Consider the following 23,891-nt stretch of genomic DNA (forward strand, 5'->3'; position numbering starts at 1 on the left):
ATATTCACATGTTGACTGTAGTGATTAGTAGACATGTTTCTTTCCACGAGTATCTGGCATCATTTTAATTAACAGTTGAAGACGCTAAAGCTTAGCCTAATTCAGATATAATAAAAATATCACAAAACTGAAGACCTACAGCAATCACTAGGCAATCATTACCTTCATTAAAATACAGCCACAAGATTTTACATTCTGCTGCTTCATGACTTATACCAAAGTCATTTGATGCTGGCAGAGAAATCCAGCCCACAAAGGGGGCATTGCCATTTGAACTAGTCTAGCCATAACATCCTCAAGCAGGAATGGGAAAATGTATTTTCAGCCCTGTGGATATGGTTGAACAACTATTTCAACCTTAATTACAACAGTTCCCGTTACTTCCAGCATGATGCACACAACGCTTAACCTATGTGCACCGAGCAGCTCAGCAGAGAGGACAAACAATTCCCACAGGCTCTGGTACAGCCAAAACCACATTAAAGCAGTCTAGAATTATGCCCAAGGAGTGTGTCAAAGTACCTCCACCAAGAGATATAACTGCTAAATGCTACTAACGACCTAATGAGCAAATGTAGCATATGTGGAAAGCTGCTTCCTTGGAAAGAGTCTTTATAAATTTGCTTCTGTGGCTTAGAGTCACAATGGAACATATGCACGCATTTTTTTAAATAAAAAAGATTTGTGCATTTGCAAAGTTGAGATTATTACTGTTTTGCAACTAAATAGTCCCTTTTAGTCTAAGCTACATTTCTGACAGTGAATAAGAAATCTAGCTGTTAGTTTACCACTTGTCTTCATCAGTTTCTTAAGTGACTCTGGCAATTGAATCAAGGAGATTTTTTCTCCTTAGCTCCATCTGTTACCTGAATCCACGGCCATCTGTCATTTTCTGCAGCAGTCCAAGCGTTCACAAGACCCTTCTTATTAAGTCGTGCATAGTATGGATACCATTTCTGGAGTCCAAAGAGAGCTCGATGAGTGGATGATGCAGTAATTTGTTGATTTGACACAATTCCTCCTTCTATTCCTAGTGGGCCAGAGCATCCTATGAATGGAAACAAGAAATGTATGCAACCAAAATTATTTATTTCTCCGAGTCCCAAATGGCTGTAATTACAAACAGCATACAAATAGATCCAGAATATCATGTTAAATACCTTATTAGAAGAGATTTAAAGCATTTAAGTAGCATCTTCTTAAAAAAAAAAAATACAAAAATATAGTCTGTAAGTAACTATTCCCATTACAAACCTAATGAAATAGGTAAAGATTTCTGTTTCTTTTAGTTTGTTCTCTCTGAAGAGCTGTCTGTGCTTTACAGATACCAACATCAAGAAAATGATTCTTAGATTCAAATACTGAAATAGCTGATAAAAGCAAACTTAAAATTCTCTAATTTCTGTAAAGTTCCACATTACTACTCGTGCTGTAAAGGTCAGCATTTAGCCAATACTCTTCAACTTATTGCAGTCATCTTTAGAAGCACGAATCTATAAATATGATATGCAGTTCCTCTGAAAAAAGTTAAAGGTTTTATGCACCTAATGAGCGAACCACAAAGTATGTATTTAACTGTAATGTTCAAATGTTCCTAATTTTATGAGTGGTATTCAGCCAGAGCACCAGTACTAAAAGACTTGTTGATGTAATCTTTTTTAAAGCCATGGCATTTTTCATACATAGTTTTCTGAAGCCACCCAACTTCGGTACAGCTACAATAGCATTCAGTCATTGTAAGCAATCCAAACAGAAAAAAAATTTGAAGTTCTTTGTATACAAATGATTGTCAGCCTGCCTACTATTAAATACCACCAACCACTTTCAAGTAAATAACTTTTAAAAAAAATTTTTTATTCAATTCTGATGCACAGTATAAAAAGAAGCACACTGCAGGAGTATGAACTGTAGCAGTTCATCTGCTCAGTTGTTCAAAAGATCTGCTGCATGGGCCAACTGGTCAACTGCACCTTGGCAACGTTAAACTCAACAGAACAGAGAAGATGTTTACTTACACTTTAGGCTTTCTCAGAAGCCTGTCAGTGCGTTCACCTTAAGCACTGCCCAAGAATGAACTCTGAAATGGTACTACTATGAAATCCTTACACCACATGGACAGAAAGTCACAAATGATTTAATTCTTCATTAATTTAAAGGCGCAGAGAAGGAGAAGTGACCAGCACAATTTGCTCCTCTTGGCAGAAGCTGAGGCAGGGAGACAGTGCTGGGCAATGAAAGCGCTGGGTATTGTGCGTCACTGATAATGGAGACAAATAAAACTAAATTGCAGCTCTAAGTTGTTTACAGAGGAAGGGCCATGGGCAAGCAGGTGCTTGGGTTCTGAAAGAAGAAAGTAAAAACCCCACAGGTGACTTCCAAATGTGTTACTTCTCAAATGAGAAACCAGCTTTTCTTCCAGGATAAGCTCATGTGAAACCTTGGCCCCACTGAAATTAATGACTGACTTGCACCATACTGTACCACAATATCAAGCACATGTTTAACAGCCCACTAAACTCGCCTAGAGTCTAAAGCTGTAGTTGTACTTTTTTGCATCACATACCTCCCAACAACAAAGGCGGTGCAATCAGAACTTGACTAATAACTCTGTTAATGCTGCACAAAATACAACAAAATGCAGCTCGCTCTCCTGCTGCTGTGCCAGATGCATACAAGAGCCAGAAGAAAACAAATTCCTTGTCACCAGCACAGGCAACTGCAATATATGAAGTATTAAAAAAAAAAAAAAACACGTCTGTTGGGAAAGTATCGTTTTTCACTGTGTTATCAACTGTTACTTAAAAATTGAAAGACTTATTGGAACCTTAGCTCTGTTTTTGAAATCTTTTCATCTAATTTACTTATTAGGACATCTTCGTCATTTCATAATGGAAAAGAAAGCAGACACGTGTCTCTATATGTATATATATATATATATATAAATATGAAACTCACAGGTACATACAGGACAGATTCCACCTTGCCATGAAACTAATCATCCCAAATAGCAAGTATAGATTGACAAATATTTAAAATTAGAGATGTGGGGAAACAGAAGAGATGTGGAAACAGAAGAGAGGTCTCTAAGAAGAGCTTAAAAAGGCAGTGTAGAGGCATGGCAGGTATTTTAACATGGACGTGGAGCATACAGCTGTATTATGTCTTGTCCTGGGGATGAGGGCCCGTGACAGCCCTGCTAGCATTATTCAGTGATCTAACAAGAAAATCATATGCATGAGGACAGGACCCCAACATGTATCAGGGTCAGTTTTGACTGAGTTAGAGAGTAAGAGTATCTGGCCTTAGCAGATAATTTTCAAAAGCTGAACATTTATTTGCCACCAAGACCCTCAAACTCCCATAGATGTCCCAAATCTGTCAGAAGAGACAAGGATCTCTAGTTTTTTAGGTGCAGAACTGTGTAAGACTTCAGCTGAAGGCATGTTTGTTCTCATGCTTGATATGTGTTAAACAGTACTTGAAATATGTGTGAACTTCTTTCAGGAGACATGCAAATTTTCTGTTCTACATTGAAGGCAGATAAATTACCAAGTACAACACTTACTGTGCTTTGTCAGCTATATGTCCATATACGGTCAAATTGTTTACCTTCCCTTCGCTTTAGGAGGATTATTCCTGAAATCCAAAGCAACTCCCTACCTTCAGGGAATAGGTACTTCATTGTACAAACTACTTACTTGAATTGCAGTTCCAGTCTTGGTTTATCATGTTTGTCAGTTTTTCAATGTGAATTAATCCCAAATTCATCACTTCTAGAAGTTAAAGATGCTAGTTAGAAGTTAGAGATGCTTTCTACATTGGTGTTCAGTCCAAGCATAACAAAATGAGATGTGTAGGAAATAGCAGAATAGGTATTCATTTCTAAACAATATCAGCTGTATAACATAATATGTATGTATGCACTACTAAGATATGTTTTTAGATTTTTTTCTCTGCCCTGAAATAAATTAGATTATTCTCATTAGGTGGGAAGTTTCAGTTAAGCCTCATGCTTACAGGTCCATGACTTGCAATACCATCCTACTGCCATGAACATAGCAGTGCCAAGAAATTGAGCAACTTTCTAGGCACAGGCTTGGTAGATGGACCCTGAGGAAGCCCACCCAACGCTATCTCCTCCTGAGACATTAGATACCTCCACATGCATAGTAATGGCTTGTTTTCTTGAGAAGTCTTATATTGAGCTTGACGACACTGAATTTAATCTTCCGTTTCACAGCCAGGTCAATTGGTACTTCAAGATCTTTGTAAAACTCTTCAGTACATTTTAGAAATGCTAATTACATTTCTTAAATTTTCATTTTGCTATCTCGCTCCTCCAAAAGATATTGAACTTCAGCGGAGGTTTTGCTATGACTCTACAAGTAAGCTCTTTCCACAGTTATCACTGCCCATTTACCCATCCTTGCGTTCTCTCTTTTTAATCAGACATTATTCTACAGGAAAACTTTTCAATTTACTTTCTTTTATCAGTTGAAAGGATATAGTTGAACACATTTTTGTGTTTCAAATACTGCACAGAAAATGGACATTCTTTACCCATGTGCTCATTAACTTCCAAATACTCCAAATAGATTTGTGAGTCATGCTTTCTCCTTACAAAAGGTATAATGGGGCTGTTACTCTCCAAATTCCCGAGAAATTTACTTTGCCTGAAAACTACCATCTGAATTACCTGCCTCTGGTTCTATCAAGCATGTTTTATCAGTGACTAACTGTTTACAGACTAGCTGCTGTACAAAGATACTCAATTTGGGCCACAAACGGTACTTTAATTTAAGATATCAATTGTTCCTTTTAGTGCTTCATGGCTGTGATATCCTATAGACTACTAACAATGGAGGAAACAAGCAGACACAGCCTTTGGAGATTGTCTTTTAAACAAAACTAAGATATGCATGTTTGCAGAACAGGTACAAGCTAGATTGTTTTGTTGTTATATCTCTGCTACTATTAAATCAACAGTTCATTTAACAAAAAATCATGACAGCTTGGCAAGCTGCAGTCTCCAAGGGAGTGATAATACCACTACAGTGACTGTGCAATTCAGTCTGGTCAACGTCAGTCACCAATTTTATTACTTAATGCTAACACACTGGGGTATGACAATCAACGTGATTAAAAAAAAAAAGTTAAAAAATCAGGTAGTAGCAATTAAAAAGCTGTGTGACAGGTTGCTGATACAGATTCACAAGGCTGATTTTGTCATCTGGAGCTGTTACTTCTAATGCCATTGAATAGCAAAATACTAACTCAAGCAATTTTGCTTTAATCCTATTGTGGCAATTGTTATTCACTAAATAAAGCCCTATTGACGCTTCTCTAAATCTCATTAAAAAACACAACCCTATGCCCACAATACCCCATTGGCCATGAAGAAGACACAGTGCAAAGCTGTACCATAAAGTAGGTACATGTTTTAGAATGGATCCACTGAAAGATGGCAAAAGTCAACAACTCCACAGAAAAAATTAAGGATTCATTTATATCTTTTCAGTTCTTTGAAGAAATTCCCACCAACCCATCTAAAGATGGAATGGTTACAAAACTCCCTTGAAGGTTCCTTTTATAATCTCAAACATAACTAGATCTGAAATGCAACATACTATTTTGCACCACAAAGCAAATAACAATTAGTCCAGATTTCACTTGTAGACCTGGGGTATGTGGTTCAAAGAGGCCCCCAGATAAAAGATGAGTTCTGTGTTTACACCCTAGTCTCTTACAAAAAATAGAAAAAATAAAATAAATCCCTCTAACTGAACAAAAATACTAAACGCAAAAGGAAATATGACCTTTAGCTTACAGGCATCTCTAAACACATAAAGAAGAATAGGGAGTTATGTCACTGATTCCTGCTCTTAACAGGGAAGGACAAACCAATTCAAGATAAAAAATTAGTACTTGTAGGAGATAAGAAGCAGAAAGCACTGGGTAAACATGTTACTTGAGTATATTTAATTTGGATGACTACATTTATGTCAGTCCACAAATTAAGAAAAACCTCCAAACGGTTTAAAAATTACTTGAAAATGTGAAGATTATGCCTCTGTAAACAGAAGAAAAAGATTTCTTGTTATTGACAATGAAGCATGTCTGATTTTGCAGCATGAATATATAGCTTTCATTTTCTCTGTTGGTTTATCTCTAGCTAACGTCATCAAAACAAACAGATGCAAAATTGAAGGCATGCAGAAAACAAATCTGCTTTAGACATCTGCAATCCTGTCTATCTCCAAGCACCTCATTTTCTGGAATGAGATTACTCTGGCTGTACTTAGCACAGCATGGTAATTGTGCCGAACACAAACCCCGACAATGGGATTACAGATGACCTCTGACATTGCAGTAATTAATGCCGATACATGCATCAAATCCCCACCATGTAATCTAGGCTTCAGCCTTCTGTTTCTTCGTCTTGTTCCCCATGCTTTCCATACCTCCTTTCCCAGTTTGTTCTGACTCTTCAGGTTTTAATGAGTTTATTTTTATAGCAGCTGGTTAGATAGATATGGACAACCATTTGGTGGTCTGCCACTGAAGCATCATCCATGTGCTATGTTCTCACATGGCTTGTTTTTTTCACACCTATGGCCATGATAAAATCCTTTCTTTTTTATTAAACACATAAGGTACTTTTGTGGAGTGGTGGCTGTGAGACACAACTTCCCTTCCTATGAGAGGTGTCAGTGGACCCTCTCACGGCTTCAGGAACATGACAGTCTCCAGAGGCCAACTTCACCTTGTACAGTTTCACACAGAGGTTTTGTCTCTCTGAAAATACACATTTCCCCATGCCAGCCAGCAGCCCCAGGGTGGGATTCACATCGCTCTTATAGACATCCAGAGGGATTTTCTACACTGAGCCAGCTCTGGGAAAACTGACACTTCCAGCATAGTGCAGGAGCTCATGGAGATGCTGGCTCATGCACTGAAAGCAGATTAGTCTTTTTTTTTTTTTTTTTTTTTTTTCATATATATATAATGCTGTGTCTGAAATGGAGGCTTGTTACTCAAGGAACAATTTGCTTTACTCTAGTTTGGTGATTTTTTCATTCTGCTGTTTGCACAGAATGGATACCTTTGTAAATTCCCCATGCAAAACCCAGGGATTTAAGTCTGGGGAATTACCACATATGACCTGGTTAAAGAGGGAACCTATCCAACAGGAATAAAATTAAAGGAAAATACAACTTCTGATTTACAAAGTCCCTAAGCAGCCAGAAGCTGGGAAAATGTGAGGGGAGAACCACCAGTTAGTGCTTGCCCATTTTGTCATGCTCTTTTACTTAGCATTCACTTCATCTCACCATCTGAGGCAGGACTGTTGGACTTTATTCTGAACAAACATGTTTATTCTTAAACTCAACAGGAAGGGTATATCTAAAATCTCTTATCTGCAAAGCTGTAGCCAGAAAAATATATGTATTTTTAGTACTGCCTCATGAAGAGTTGTTTTGTACTGAACTCAGAAACATTAATGGCATTAATAGCATCCCTAGGCACATTCAAGATGCTTTTAATGGAACTGGCCTGGAAAGCAAACTTCCACAATGAAGCCATGCTGTTTACGGGTCTCTGTTATAAAAAAAATAAGGTTTCAGATGAACTGGAAAAATCTCTATCCCAAGACACATAAACTAAATCCATGTAATTCCCAACAAATGTTTTCTGAATGCATTCCACAACCCTATTCAGTGTTCGACTGCTGCCCAACTTGAATCTTCCCTGCTCTGTCTTACTATTTCTTGTCCTAACTCCACAAGCATGGACAGCACTGTACTCTTCGGGCAACAGACTTTGCTCTATCTGACAGCATGTCCCCTGTCTGCTTTCACTGTTCTTTGTTCTACCTGGGGGTGCCAAACAGCCACGAGGTATGCCAAACACACAGCCGAACTCAAGGAGAGAAAGAGCATGGCTCTCCTCACCTACCGGTTATTGAGATAAATGGAGACATAACCCAAAATCCAGGGAGGAATTTAGAAACCAGAAAAGCAATGAGGTGAATCTTGACAATATTGCGTATGGCCAACTTACAGCCACAGCAGAAAATTACCATCACTCCATGGTGATTTCAGAAAGGACACATGTGCCATCTAAACACCAAAAATAAATTTCTTCCTCTGAGCTTATATCATGAATTATTCAGGTTACAGCATTCAACAGTTCAGAGATATGCATTACATTCATTCTATTTTGTTTTCAAGCAGAAATATGACTTATGTGAAAAAATAAACATTTAAATTATGTTGCAGTAAGGAGTATGGGGAATTTAGTCTCTCAAACTACTCTGCTGAGCTCTTGTTTAGAAATATATTAATCTTTATGTGGAAAATGATTTTTACATTTCAAGTTGGCACTGTGAAAAATGACATTTCTACCATGTTTGAGTAGTGACATTAACCATTTTTATATAACATAGCCAGTTAAACACTACTAAGATTAATCTGAATAAAATAGAAATTATGAAGTAGCATTAAAAAAAAATCACAAAAATTAAACTACATATTTATTCTAGAAGATAAATTCATATAAACTTTCAAGTCGCACTACAAAGTAATTGACGTGTGGTCATACTTTCACACATAATGAATGGCAGATACAGAAACCATAGCCCCTAATGTTGTACAACAATAATTGTTTTTCCTATTTTAGACTGAAAAGATATGTGATTCCAAATTCTATTTACAAATCCCAAGGATTTTTGTGGATCTGGACTTGGGAAGCTGTACGTGGAGGAGACTTGTGCAATTGTGGAACTATCTCCTTTGCTTCTAGTCACTGTAAATGGTTGTGGCACAGCACAGCCAGTCTAAGTATAATTTAGGCATTTAAAAAATAAAATTATCAACCCAATTGCATTTCAGAATAAACCCTTTCATTTGCTACTGAACCCTGTGCAATCCATGCACTTTTCTCCCTCTCACAGGTGCAGATTGAAATATTTCTTTGAAGAATACAGGAAAACTTCATAGTTTTCCAGCTATATTAGTAAATTTGCTCATCAGACATGGTATTCTGCAGAAGTTCAGCCTGATTTCAGTGTGGTTACAGAAAATTGTTTTCAGACTTCCCTGTTTTTATATTCACTTTTATCTGTCTTGAATAACATGTAGGTTTTTTGTTTGCTTGTTTGCTTGATTGTCTATGGAGTATGTACCACATACATAAAAACATATATATGGCACATGTATTATATTGTGTTGTATCCCCTTCTCCTCCTAAATCCATTCCAAATTAGATACTTTTTTTCAGTCACATTTGTACTAGACCAACTAGTAATTTCTATAAATAGGGTGGATAATCTTATCTTAAACTAGAAGTATTAAATTTTCCAGCAGTTTTCAGAACTCCTGGGGAAAAAAAAAAATCAAGCTAAAGAATATTCACACCACTGCTGCGAAATGAGGTTCACTACTTGGAAAGCTCATATTCTGCCCATCTTCTGGAGTAACCTGCTGACACAAACACACACTCTTACAGTCATGCTGGCTTGGTGGGAATGGTAATTTCATAGGTGCTAATTGAACAGGAAATCTCATTGATTTCCTTTACAACTTTTGTTAAATCCTATCAGTAGTGGTGAAATATCTGGATTCTGACTACCTGACTGTTTTGAAGTTCTGAACAGGTTCTCTGAAATAGTTACAGGAACCAGATGCTGATACTATTTTTTTTTTTAACAATTAATCAACTACTGCTAATTTAAAGGTAGTGCATGACATGTGTACATATGTATGCACTGAATGATCGCTTCATCTCAAAATCTGCCTGTTCCAAAAAAACAAATTTGAAAAAAAATGCATTCTCTTGGAAATAAGACTGGAAAGACAAGATATAGTTACAATGAAAGTCAATCTCCATTTTTTTCTAGCAGGTCTACAATGAAAATCAATGGGATTACAACATCAATGTAATTAGCATTCCTGCAAGCCAGCCTGACAATCAGAATGTTCCCTTGCCTCAACAGAGACGAGTCTGTGCTTTTCAAGTGGCAAATCTCATTTTGCTGCCTAGAGACATTCTTCCTGCCTTTTTTTTTTTTTTCCCCTCAGAAGAACAGCAACTGTTCCTAGAAATTACAACATTACTAGTTACAGCATGTATTCATTGAAATTGTTTAAAAACTACTAGTGGCGCTAATATGAATTCTACATTATGATGGAATACATGTTCTACAGAAAGAAGTAAAAATATGGGAATATCCTGCAATATACTGTTGAAGTAAAACACTAAATATGAGCAATAACCACAGTAGAGAACACGAGCTGAATGCAAATGGCTGTTATTTAAAACTGTCTATCCAGAAATGGCAGTTCTCATGGCCTCTAAACTGTTTCTGTCTCCTTCTATAAAACATCTAACTTTTTAATAACTGGAAATTCAGATAACAGCATTTAGATCTTGTTTCTGGAAGCCATTTCATGTAGGTATAACCTTATATTCATGTAAAGCAGCCTTTAGGATCAGGGTCTGAAGCCATGTTAAAAAATACAGAATTAATTTAAAGGTCATGGTCTTTTATTACGGTGAAACAAATTCCAAACGAAGATTCAAAATCAATCTTTGTATATGTGCAGTAAAAGCAATTTTTCATTACTGCCATAGTGTAGTACAATGAAATGTCATATTTGTCAATCCATGAAGTATTTTAAACAAAAGTGAAACATTTCTATATATACATTTTTTCTGTACCAAGCTTTTTCCTTAATCACATCTCTTTTCACCATAAGCAGGACACTATTCCAAAGTATTTATATGAAGAACTAGCTAATCAAACAAAGGAAATATAAGGGCCATGATTCACATGAGCAACCTTCAGCCATCTGAAAGTTAGGTATCTACCCCAAACTGGCTGCTTAGACTCTTTCTGTGGGACTCTGCTACTGGGTCCTACAGCATTCTCTTAAAGAGAAGGCTCAGGGGGTCTTATGCACGTGTATAAATACCTGATGGGTGTGAATAAAGGCAAAGCAGCCAGACTCTCCTCTGCGGTGCCCAGTGAAAGAGGCAATGGGAACAACTCAAAAGGCAGGAAATACCCTCTGAATGCAATATAACATGTTTGTTTGTTTGTTTGTTTGTTTGTTTTTAACTGTGAGGATTGTCAAACACTGGAACAGGTTGCTTATATTGGTTTTGTAGCCCCATCTATGGAGATACTCAAAAAAAAAAAAAAAAAAAGCAGTCTGTTTGTTTCAGATGTTCCCAGAGATCCCTGACAACCTCAACCTTTATCTGACTGTGTGGTCCTGAAGGGTAGCTACTCCAGCGTCTTTTCAGATCCATGTTCTTGAGCTGGTAAGTCCTGGAAAGCCACACCACCTCAGAGGGTCTCTTTCTGAGCAGGAATAATCCGAGGTGGTTCTGTTGACTTTGGAGTCATTGATTTGCAGCAGGGGGGGATTTTCCCCTGTCTACCTTACTTTATCCCATAATATACAGTGCTACATGAAATAACAAATAATTTTCTCATTGATTTAGCACTTTTTCTACTTGGGAGCCATTCATAAGCAGAACTCTCTTTATGCAAATGTGTCTGCTGCCCATATTTTTCTTGGTAAAATTAAGTATGAATATATTTCAGTCTCAGTCTATCACAGTCTGTTAAAATGATACCTGGCCTACTAAAAAGTCTGTCTGTTTGCCTGTACCAAATTAAATTTTTGCTGTGAGCTGCATGGATAATCAGCATATTTAAGAAAACAGGATTTCCATTTGTAGGACTTACATCTCACATTTCCAGCTGAAGGTAGAAGCAGTGAAGGAGACTTTTTCATTTTGCAGAGGACCCCGTCTTTTGCATATACAGGCAGACTGTATCTCTAAATGTACACTCTGATGGACTGAAGAACAGCTGAAATTACTGGAAGCACTCTGGCTTTTTACACTGAGTTTACCTTCTTCGCACTTGCACAAAGGAAACATACTGTATGAAGGTAATGTGAAGGGTAGTCACTTATCTGATAACTGACTCATGGCTTGGCTTCGGTAGCCATGAGCACTGTGTACCAGTGCAGCTAGAGATAACATAGGCATTATAGGTATATTCCTACATACACATTTTTTGAATGCACTGGCCTCCTTTTTTATGTCAAGCACATTCTTACTGACATCTAATCTTCTTTCAATTTCATGACAGCTTTTTTTTTTTCTCCCCCCTCACTAGTAGCTGTAGCTTCTTGTATCATCTCCTAAAGCATTACTTTTAAACACTAGCACAGCTTAAGCCCTCTGCAGTCCCTCCCCCACAGAAGTAGATTTTCACTTGGAATGAATCCTAAATTGTGCAAGACCTGTGTATGGAGCACTGACTTCTTAAATATTAAAGTTTTTCAGATCTGTAATACAAATATAAAGATCACTGTTGCCCAAAAAGGATGGTATACTACCACATCCACCTTAGCTATAAATCTGATCTTGCTAAAAACCTCTAGCTCAAGTGAAGCAGTGCTGTGAATTTCAGCTGTTCAACCTGGACTGAAGTCTGAATGTTGCTGATGAGTGCAACGCAGTGGGGATACAGCTGCAGATCACAAGCTCAATGTCGCACTTTTTAGCTATTGGCTATTTCAATCAATCTTCACCTAAACAAATTGTTTGCTCACTCCATGCAGCTCAAGCATTTTTTCCACAATCCAATGTTATGATTAGAGTGATATTGAGTAACTTGGTTGTAGCAACTCATGTTAATTGTTGTTCTGTCGACTAATCCCATGGGCAAGACTAAATCAATGTTTTCATTCTCATTGAAAGAATTTAATCAGCACTTTCCTTAGACATGGTAACAGACCATGTGTCCCTCTTTCTAGTACATCACAACACAAGGTGAAACCATAAAATAGTATTTACAAAACCCCATTTATTTTGCACTTCAGTAGACTTGGAGTACTCACAATGACATTTATTTCAGATTGCTTTTACCTATTACCAGATAAAAAACATAAAACAGGTTTATTACTTATAGGTGACTCCTAAATGTGCAATGGAATAGCATATTTTTGACTGGCTCTGGTAAGTTTATGGAGCCATTCAGCTCTGAAATCTGATTAACAGAAAACATTTATTGCCCTAAGTTTGCTTCTCAGATTTAAAACTAAACAAAATAGATTTTCTTGACCTATGAACATTTTTATTATTATTCTGAAGCATGACTCCAAATGTCACTAGCCAGTCTGGTAGTTGGCACTGAGGTGAAGAATATGATTAATCTTGTTTCATGTCTTCACATAAAGTACTGTATGTCAAAGGCAACATCTTTAACAATTTATATCAGTAGCAACTAATGAATGCACAGACACTTCCAGACAAGCAAACTTTCCAGATGATGTTGTATTAAGCTTCAAATCTCTAGGAGCTGACATGAAAATGAAGTGATTACTTATGTTCCATTCAACAGAAGACAGCTTTTCAGACAGTAATGGGAAGAATTGCTACCTATTTGCTGATATGTCCAAAGAGATTAAATGCTTTTTATGCTGATGTAGCATCTCAGCCAACCACGGTGCATTATTCTGTTATTGTACTGGTCAATACAGTTCATGTGTATAAGCAATGGCTATCAGAACTAATCAAATATAAAGAAATTAGATGTTATGTTCTACTTCTCAACAGTGTCACTACTGCAAAGTGCCTATCACATGCTTCCATTACTAAATCCTCTCTCCATAGTTTTATAGTAAGGTTGTAAAATTCTGTCTTGGCCTTTACTTGGTCTACATGCTCCCTGCTGAGGAAACAGCATAAAAATAGTCAGGCAATTGTTAGGTGGTTTGAGATTTTAAAAAGTGGAAGCAAAAGCATTTTTGAAGTGCTTTTGTCACCTAATAATCACTTGATTTTTCCAGTGGTAATGTGATTTCATGACTTAGTGTTTTTAGAAATTGTGTCTGGATGAAGAAACTATATTTAGAGACTTTCACTATAGAGCTACACCAATAAACCAGTGCTTTATTCCCATCTACAAAAATATCCCTAGGGTGCACTGTGGGAACTACAGACGTGTGAGTCTGCTTCCATATCTTGTAAGTTGCTGAGTCTATAATTGAGAATAAGATCACTAGGTACCTGGTTAAAGGCAATCTGCTGGAAAAGAGCCATCATGACCTCTGTAAACAGCAATCTTGCTTCCCCTGATGGAGTTCTTTAACAGTGGCAATGTGCTCTGGGATAAAGGAGATACAGTGGAAATAATATACTTGGATTTTCAGAAAGCATTTGAGAAAGTTCCATACCAAAGGCTTTTGCCAGTGAGTGGGGATATGGTCCTTCCATAGACTGAAATCTAATTAAAGAATAGGAAGCAGCTTTTCAGGATGAAATGTCAGCAGTGGGATCCCCTAGTGATCAGTGCTTGCATCAGTTTTACTCATCAGTGGCCTGGAGAAAATTGTGAATGGGGAAACTGACAAGTTTGAAGCTATTAAAGTCTCTTGATCAAATGCTACTTTGATGGTGAGCAGCTCCAGAATGGCAGAAAAAATTTAATGAGCGGTAAAAAGGGTGACAGATGATCCCCAGTGTACACAAATAGAAGATATCACACCTAGGAAAACAAACAAACAAACAAAAAATCAAACCAAACAAAAAAAAATAAACTGTGCCTACACAATACTGAACTTGGAAATTGCCATCACAACTTAAAACAAAGATCTCAGAGTCATCATCAAGAGTTCTCTGAAGTCATTGGCTCAAATTGCAGCTACAGCTCCTGCCAAAATAGAGCTGAAAAAAAAGTTAGGCCTGGAGAACAAGGCATAGACTATCATTTTACAGGTGTATGAAATTCTGGTGTGACCACATAACATGTACAGGTCTAGCCTCTATATCCCATGAAGATCAGGAGGAAGTACAGAGAACAGCAACTCAAATGATTAAAGGGAAACAGCAGGTATCTTAGGAAAAAGGAATAAAACTAGGACTTCCCAAGCTGGAGAAGAAAAGGCTGAGGACAGATATGAGTGAACTTTACAGAAAAATGGACAAGCTGAATGCAGTGCTGTTCATCACATCCAGAATACAGAAAATAGGAAGTAGTCACTGAAATTCACAGGAAATCAGCTTAACACATATAAAAGAAATTACTTCTCTGCACAGTAGGCAGTGATTTTCTGGAGCCTTCTAGAGGCACACAGAGAACCAACAGGTTCAAAAAGGAACTAGGGAAATTCAGGCACAATAGGATGGTCCAGGGACATACCCTCTGATATTCCCACTGCTGGAACTGTTGACCTGGAGAAGACATGAGAGCAACAAATGACAGAAAGTTCTCAAACCTACCTTCCCTCCTTAAATAATGTTTGTCACTGCCATTGTCAGAGACATAACCGTAAACCAGACAGACGTGAACTATCTGACTAAGTATGATGGGTTTTATGTTCTTAAGAAATTTACAATAGAACAGTAGTGAAATTTAGCTAGAAATCCATTATGTCATTCATGTAAATAGACTATTTAAAAATCACTCCCCAGGAAAACACACTGTATACATAATGAATAAGTATAACGGTTCAATTAAGAATAGAAACTAGACTTTAAAAAGCTACTCCTTCAGAAGGCATCTCCTTTTAATATAGTTTATAGGCTCTTTACTCAGCATCCTGTAGAAAACCTAATTATCCAATAATTTAATATTATAGAGACATAAAAATGTTTGTTAGTGGACTGCCAAGAACAGGGTTGTATTTCTAAGCTGACAAGCTATGAAACAATATTCCCTTTTCTGTAGTCCCCCAGAAGAAACGTGGTCAGTGAAACCACTAGATAGGTATGATTTTTTTGTTGCAGCTGTTTAGAGAAGAGGTGGAAGATATTAGAAAACACCATCCACTCACCAAAATCCATTTTTTTTAGCATTTTCCTTTTTTGATAAGTAAAGCATAAATAAATTTTTGATTTGTGGATACAATCCTCTCACAAAATGCCTAGACGTTTGGAAATACATAGATTAACTTACTATTTTTCACTTCTTATGACTAAAGAGAAAAAAATCACAAAATCCTATATCAAATGGCAAAGGGGAAGCTACCTGTCAGCAGTACATAAACCAGCATAACTCTGTTTGCAATTTCATCTTGATGTGTTAGGTTCTGGTGGCTGAGAAAGAGCAAGGAAACCCCACTGTGCTGAAAATACTAGTATTATGAAATACCACATAAACAACAAAGTTACTCAGCAAAATTACAGTGTAATTACCACAGACAAGTTGTTTGATTATTTTAATTCAATACTGCATAGATTACACTAAACTATGCTATCTATCCATAATGACTTCTCAAAAAAATATTAATAATATGGTATTAAAATGTACACCTCCCATTTAAATTTGCAATAACCTCTTCATCCTATTTCCTCAGCACCAATGCAAAGAGCCTATGTGACCTGGAAACATCTTACTGCCTTTCTTGTGTAAGTTACCCTATGTAAAGTCTTCCGTGACTTGAAATCCTTTTGGATAAATGTGTGCATTGCAATGCTGGTTGCTGATCAGCTAGCTGAACTGCGGTAGGATTGACAGAGCAGGAGAAATTCATTGTTCCTCAACTTCTTGTTTTGAAGAAGAGGACCTAACCTCAGAACAAAATCCAGAACAAGGAGGAACATGAGCACTTCATTGCAGTAACTTCATCAGGCATGCATTTGTGTCCGACCACACGAAGGATGAAGTTCAGCCTGCAAAAAGGAGAAGCTTGGGTTGAGGGTCTTGCAGGAGGTATAAGTTTAACTCAACACCGTCTTCTGAAGGTGCTTCACTATACATAAAAGATGTCAATTAATCAGAGACCAGAATTTTCTTCTCCCCAGACCTCTTTCTGGGCCACAGACCAGCATAGTGACACCTCTGCTTTCCCAAGACGAAACACTCTTCTGCATTACTTCTTTCGAAGGTAAACACTGTTGACAGGTGCAGTCTTCACTCTTCATAAAAATTATACTTTTCCTCAACATTTCAAGTTGGCTAACTTAGGCAGCTTCCCACTCCGTAAACTGTTTTGGTGAATTCGTTGGGGTCTGCTTCTCCTTGTATGTTGTAGAGGGGACAAAGATGATGCAGGGTACATGATGACTAAATGCTAGTAATGAATAGGATCAAAATCTATTGGTTCAATCTTTAAAGCAACGTGCAATTAAAGCTAGAAGGATTTAGCCTCACACAAACTACATATGCCACATTTCATTATTAAATCGTATTTTACTTCCAGCAGTTATATTTACACATCTAACACTAAGCCATAGCCTTTAAAATGTATCACATAACTTGTGCCCCATCTTGCCTTGAGGAGAACTGGGTCAGACACCCAGCACCAACTTCAGCACACATGAGAAGGGGCTGAAGGGATTCCATCACGTGCTTTGGGAAGGGAGGCTAACCCTCGTAGGTTTTCCTGTTGACACTTTTTATCAAGGAAACAACTTACTATGTCTAAAAATGAACAAAAAGCAGCACTCTCTCAAGTGCACTCTCTCATACCTGAAGGAAAAATTAAAGATTAAAATTAAAATTAACTAAAAAGGAGTTTTAGGGCTTTCCCTTGTGGTGATGATAGTGGTGGTGATGGAATCCAAGAAGACAGTATTAATGACTTTATATTCATAGACTGGAAGGACTGGGGCAGGAAAGAGGAATGTAGAAGAGGAAGAGATTTCAGCAATCACAGTAAAATTTGTAAGTAATCTCCTGTATGTAATTTTACTGCTATCCAGAGAGAAAGATATTTTTCCCATCAATATGTGCTTTTCTCCAGCTTGGATATAATGAATTACAACATGGTTAATTTTTTGCTATGCCTATATTTCAAAACATGGATGGGTTAAATGGATTGAATAAAAATAGGAACAGAGGAATTATAAAATTAGGTTTTAGTAACAGGTGCACAGACTGGAATAGATATTATCAGAACAGCAATAGATTACAAATATTACAATATAAGTATTACAGACTACATACACTGAAGCTGATCTTCATTGAAGGCATGCAGTGTTGCCATCAACTGCACAGATTTGCCAACAAAGGAAAATTGTACTTATGGAGAAGCTCTATCAAACAGATTTTGCTGGATCACTAATGGATATTAATCTGTCCATCTGTAAAAGTTTCACATCATTTCTTGTCTGTAAACAAATTTTCCAAGTAACTACACCAAACCAAAAGCCAGCTAAATTACATTTAGCATTAATACTAGAAAACAATCATTGATACACAGGAAAAGTGTTTGAACTAAAATTAATTCCATCAGCTTTTCTCAGCAAAGAAATAATCCTGTATGCTACTTGTGAATTTCAAAATCTTTAATTCCACTTTGATTCTGAAACTCACTTGCACCCTTCTGAGCCTCAATTAACATGCAGCAGGACAGAAAGACACCAAGGCTTTCTCTCTCAGGGTTGTGTTGCTGCAAGTTTTTTTTCATACCAGTGACAGCAGTAAGTAATGCTGTGGTGGCTGATCCTCCAAGATGCAGGGGTGCACCCACCTGGGGCAGCTCTCAGGCTGAAGGCCACTGCTCATGCGGTGGTCTGCAGCCACAGAAGCAAGACGTTTGCCTCTCTTCTGACAGGCAGTGATCGACTGCTGTTCCCCTGCTGAACCCACACCAAGTTGTGATGGACTACACACAGGTTTTCCTTTTAACACAACTAACGATGAGATGCTGGAGACATTCTGAATTTCTTTTCTTGTAAGCCCTTGGATCATCTAATGGAATGAGCATGGTGGTGGCCAGGGACTAAAATAGATGTAACCTACTAGCATCGCTCATTCCCCTCCCACGTATCTTACACATCACTGCACCAGTGCCTGGAACAGGAGCTTTGCTGGACTCTCCGTCTGTCCAAAGCAGCAGGAGCTGTGAATCTTGCCTCAGTGGGAAGTTGATCACTGAGCATATTACATTTCCTTCTCCTTCTGAAAACTGCAGGTGAGAGCTGTGCTGAGCCTGGAGATTTTATTTCATTTAGGGCTCACGTAACCATGTTTTGTTCTGTTTTCTCTTCAGTTAATGCGGATTTTCATCTTTCACAGCTTTGTTGAAATTCGAAGTCCAAAGGAATCTCCAAAACATGAAACAACTTCCAAACCTCCAACTTTTGCAAAGTTTATATAATACTCACTTCTATCCAACCTTGTGTCCCATACATTAACCATTGTAAACCTCAAAGCAGTTTCATTATGAGGGTTTGCATGGCCCTAAAAATGATTTACTCTCATTGCTCATTTCTGTGTCCACCAAGGGGGAGCAACATACCATAGCAGTCTGACTCAGATCTCAAGCCACCCTCCATGATGAATTTATTTTGGAATAAATCACTTATGCATTATAAATAATAAGCCTTGAAATAAGGTACTTTTTCCTGCTGGGCTTGTACCTGAAACAGCTAAAATGGTCCTGTGATGTGGCTGTTGGGAACTTTGTTGAGCTTACTGCAGCTGTGAATTGTTCTTTCCATATATTTATAATCATTGGTGCTGTTAATGAAGGTGTTTTTATATGCATTTAAGGAATTATTTTTTGGTCATAATAATTTGCTTCTTCTGGCTTTTATTTCCTTTTAGTGTACCAATGCCATACCTGCAAATTATTTCACTTGGGTAAAAGAAGAATGTACATTATTGACCAGACCAGGGACTTAAGTAGCCTATAAAGGCTACTTTGAAAATAATGTTATGTTGCAATTTTTCTTTTCAGGCTTAGAAATGCTGAAATACACATTGGCATAGACTTTGGCACACATAAAAATGCACATAAAAGTTCCTCCTACACAAGAACTGAGGATATTTTTGTAAGTATTTTTTCTTCCCTACTTTTTGTGAATGTCAGTAATACAGAACATTAAATAAAAGGGTGGGTAGTATCTCCCCCTTAGGCTGTAGAAGCAGATAGGTGGAAGACAGGTAGGAGAAGGAACCCCAGAGCAACCTTCCTACCTTTTTACAGAGGGTAACTGGGGGTCACCAGGAGTCAAGAAATAACACAATGCCTGAGCAAAGCAGATCAGCAGATTTAAGTAAGGAAATGTGGCAAGAAAGTCTCCACAACAAGTTGGTTCAAGCTAAAATGAGATGTCACAAAGTCAAGCTGCAGCTGCCTGAAAATGGGGTTGATGAGTTATTGACACAGCCCAAAAGCTCGTACTGCACTATGTGACTCATGTAGCAAGAAGATGATTAAATGGGTAAAATACACGTGTTGGGTCCTAAGGGCTTGTCTGAATATCTTACAATGAATTTCTGTCAGGTGTCTGAGAAAAGATTGTGTCCACTACTGCCTGATCAAAATTAGATATTAAGAAATGAAATTTCAAAGTGGGACATTGCTGTGTAATACAATGGCAGCAAGATAAAAATGCACCCAGAGGCTTAGGGCTGAGTATTTTATTTCAATATCAAATACTGAGAGTTCAGTCTCATTTTCCCATTGTGCTGAAAGGAAGAACTACCATTCTGATCTGCTGAGCCTAATTTTGCACACCTCTGCATCTTATATGAGATGTCTGGACAAAGAGCAGCAGAAGGGCCAGCCCTTGCTTTGTTGTTTGAAGACTCAATATTAGACGTGTTAAAGGATTGATTAATATTTCTCACTAGGTCATTGAAATGCCTGGGAGAACATTTCATTTTCAACAATGCTTTCTGTCATTTCTATACCTTTTTCTGCCTCTCTGCACTTTCATATCAATATACCCCACAGAAACGTCAGCCAGACCATATTCCCAGCCTCAGCAAACCTCATTAGTTTCAGCCAGAGATTCAAGAGGGTTTTTGTCCAACGTAAATACAGAAATTGCGTTCCATCCATGGTAAGCTGACATAGTTAAGAATAAAAAGCATCACCCTTACTTCTGATGCATTTAGCCTGTCTTTCAGCATGTATTTAACCTCTTAAATAATTCCTGCTATTGTTCATATAAAAAGTTCAAAATAGGACATGAAAAAATACCTAGACTGAGTTGAATTACATGGGCTAAAATCACATTTAACATGTGAAAGTTTTCCCTCTTGCAGCTTCAAAATGTATTTCTAATATGTTTCTTTTAAAAGATCTTTATGTAATCCTGGGAGGACATAAATCAAGTATTAGCATTAATTTTATATTAAATTGATACAGTTCTTTTAGGCACAGAAATCCTTCCATTCTTACATTTTTGTAAGACTAACCACACATTATTCCCTAAACTAGCAAGGACATTGTATGAATGATAAATTATCCACCTTGCATACATTTAAAAAAGTAAATTGTTTTCTAAGGGTAACGCATGCCCATACGTATACGTACACAAACACATATAATCTCCTTAATTTTTCCACGCACCAAGTCCTGAACTTATCCAAATAATGACAAACAGGAATGTATATATTTACCAAATTTTTGTTTGTAGTATCCTTGGCAAATGAGCTGAAAATTCTAGCCTACAAATATGAACTTTGAAGAGAAATAAGAGAAATACAAAAGCTACAATGAATTCTTGTCTTTGCCTTAAACATGAACTAAAAAATCTACTCTCTTGATTAGGCTGATGAACATTTTCAGCTGGTGTTAAGTCTTGATTTTATGCCCAGGCTCTGACCCATGACATTCCTTTGTACCAGTTTAGTGCTTGTGGGGCCATGCAGTTCACCTGATTAAGGAATTGATCTTATTCATTAATTACTTTTTAAAATTTCCTGGGTCAGTTTTTGCTGGGACAACAATGCAAACAGATAACATGGCAGCTCAGAAAAAGCAGCCATGAAAGCTGCAAGACAGGCAAAGAAGCAGTGAAGCAAGGCTGCTTTACGCAGCAGAACAGGGTAGGGTATTTTTGTTCCATTTCCTACTAAGTATTGAAAATCTGCTTAGAAATTTCTGGAATTAAAAAGTAATTACAAGAGCTTGCCTATTTAATGAATTGGATAAGAGAGCAACAGGAAATCTTGATTCAGTTTAAAGTCATAATGTATAGGTCATCTAGAAATCATCCAGCCTGGGAGTATAGGGCTGCATGCAAGCAGAAGTCTTGAAAGCTTCTTTCTGTCTAGATTTGCCAGGTCTTTAGGTAATTTTTCAGTATGGAAGACACTGAAAGAAGGTACATTTTCATTTAAATACAAAATTGTTGCTTTTATTTCCATGGAGAGGAATGCAGAAGATGATCAAGTGTAATATTAACATCAGTGTACTAAAACATAAAACACAGGAAAATATTGTGCAGGTACACTGCTGAGCAGGTTTTGTGACATGTTATACAAATTAAATTGGAGCACTTCATTTGAATGTAGTCTTCCTACACATGGGCACATTGAATACACAGAAAAGGAGGTGAAGGATCTATAGTATAAGTCACAAATATTTATATTGACTAATTTAATCTATACCTTTAAAGAAAAAGCATGAGAAAATTTGCCATATGTTTTAATGGCAGTAATGCTTGGCAATCAGGAAAATATATCTCCAAAAGCACAATGGTGAAATTGTGATGTGTCCACCGTAGAGTACCATCTCCTAGATAAAAACTGAACACAAAATTACCTGTGGAACTACTCACAAATTACTGCAGTTCACAATCCATGTTGCTCATGGGAGATTTTAACAGTACAGAGGCATATTAAATAATGCAAACAGCCTGACATCAATGAAAGTGGCTCCCTGTTGCCTGCAAGAGAATTTTGTAATCCAGAAAGTAAAATATTCAGGCCCAGGATAATCTGTCTTGGAACTAGTACTTATTTATAGAGGCACAAGACTAAGGAAAGCTGTAAAGGAGGTAATCATCATTGACAGCCTGCATTCAGCACAGAAGCAAGAAATAGGTTCAGAGAGTACAAGAACAGGAGATGCAGCTGTAACAATGAACGTGCTGAGGCCTTAAGAAATCTGGAAAGTAATGTTCAATTAATATTGTTTAGCTTTTACCTCCAGAGGATGCAGAAAGGTTCTATCTTTCTATTCTATGGTTACTAGACATCTGCAGGCAAATTTTGTAAATACCAGATGCTCAGTAAAGGTTCTCTAACAGGCTGATAAGCTCATTCCAGAACAATTGAATATTTTTGAAGCAATAGGTGCTCTTGTATTCCACATCACTTTGATTGTGCCTCCTCCTGTGCTTTGCAGCAATGAGTAAAAGCTGGTTTTAACATCACTTATGCCTGAATGGCTAAAGACAGCAATAGCTAATAGAGAAGAATGAAAATTGAATTTAAACCTCTCCAGAAACAAAAAGAAAAAATCAAAAACAAAACAAACAAACAAAAACAAACAACAACAACAACAAAAAACAACCTGAGAGGTCAGGCCAGCACTTCATAGTCAGAAGAACAGGTAAATAAAAGCTAAAAAGGCCCCACAGAAGCAGAAGCACTGTTGGAGTGTGAAGCACATCAGCTTGCCAGGTGATACCTTCTTGTCTTCTGAGAACTTTAATACATGGCTAAGCACCTAGAAAGCAACTCCATACCAAATCCTCTGCAGAAGGAGACACAGGGGGTGGTCATGGTGGTCCAAATATAGTTCATGCTTCCAAGCTCTAGCTGCACTAGCTGTTAGGGGAGGCTTTTGGGATTAGTCAGAAGGATTTGGGGTGAGTGTACCACAGTGCTCACAGAATCTGGGTGTAATATAACCTTTGTCTCACATCTGAAGAGTGCTACACATGAGCCAAAACGGAAGGGAATTATTTAAGAGACTACCTAAGAGAAATCTGGTGGATTTAAAAGAAAAATAAAAAAATTGAAAATTTATCTGAAGCACTAGGAATAACATCAAACTACTGCAAGCTGAGAAGTAACATAACAGGTCAGTATTACAAAGCATTGGTATTTAGGATATACAATCTAGATGTATCATTTAAAATGCATCCTAGAGAATAGGCTTGCAATGACAAGAAAGCTG

The 23,891-nt window shown here is 37.4% G+C and overlaps 1 protein-coding gene across 2 annotated transcripts in view; it reads right to left on the reverse strand.

The window, feature by feature from the left end:
• Positions 1–23,891, reverse strand: part of EDIL3 (EGF like repeats and discoidin domains 3) — a 269,638-nt gene that overhangs the window by 76,299 nt on the left and 169,448 nt on the right. For both annotated transcript variants that reach the window (XM_035563213.2, XM_035563212.2), the window contains one exon: positions 867–1,048. In XM_035563213.2, coding sequence (XP_035419106.1) covers positions 867–1,048 — 182 coding nt within the window. The remainder of the gene's footprint in view (positions 1–866; positions 1,049–23,891) is intronic.

The sequence above is a fragment of the Cygnus atratus genome, chromosome Z (assembly GCF_013377495.2).
Source record: "Cygnus atratus isolate AKBS03 ecotype Queensland, Australia chromosome Z, CAtr_DNAZoo_HiC_assembly, whole genome shotgun sequence".
Classification (NCBI taxonomy): Eukaryota; Metazoa; Chordata; class Aves; order Anseriformes; family Anatidae; genus Cygnus; species Cygnus atratus.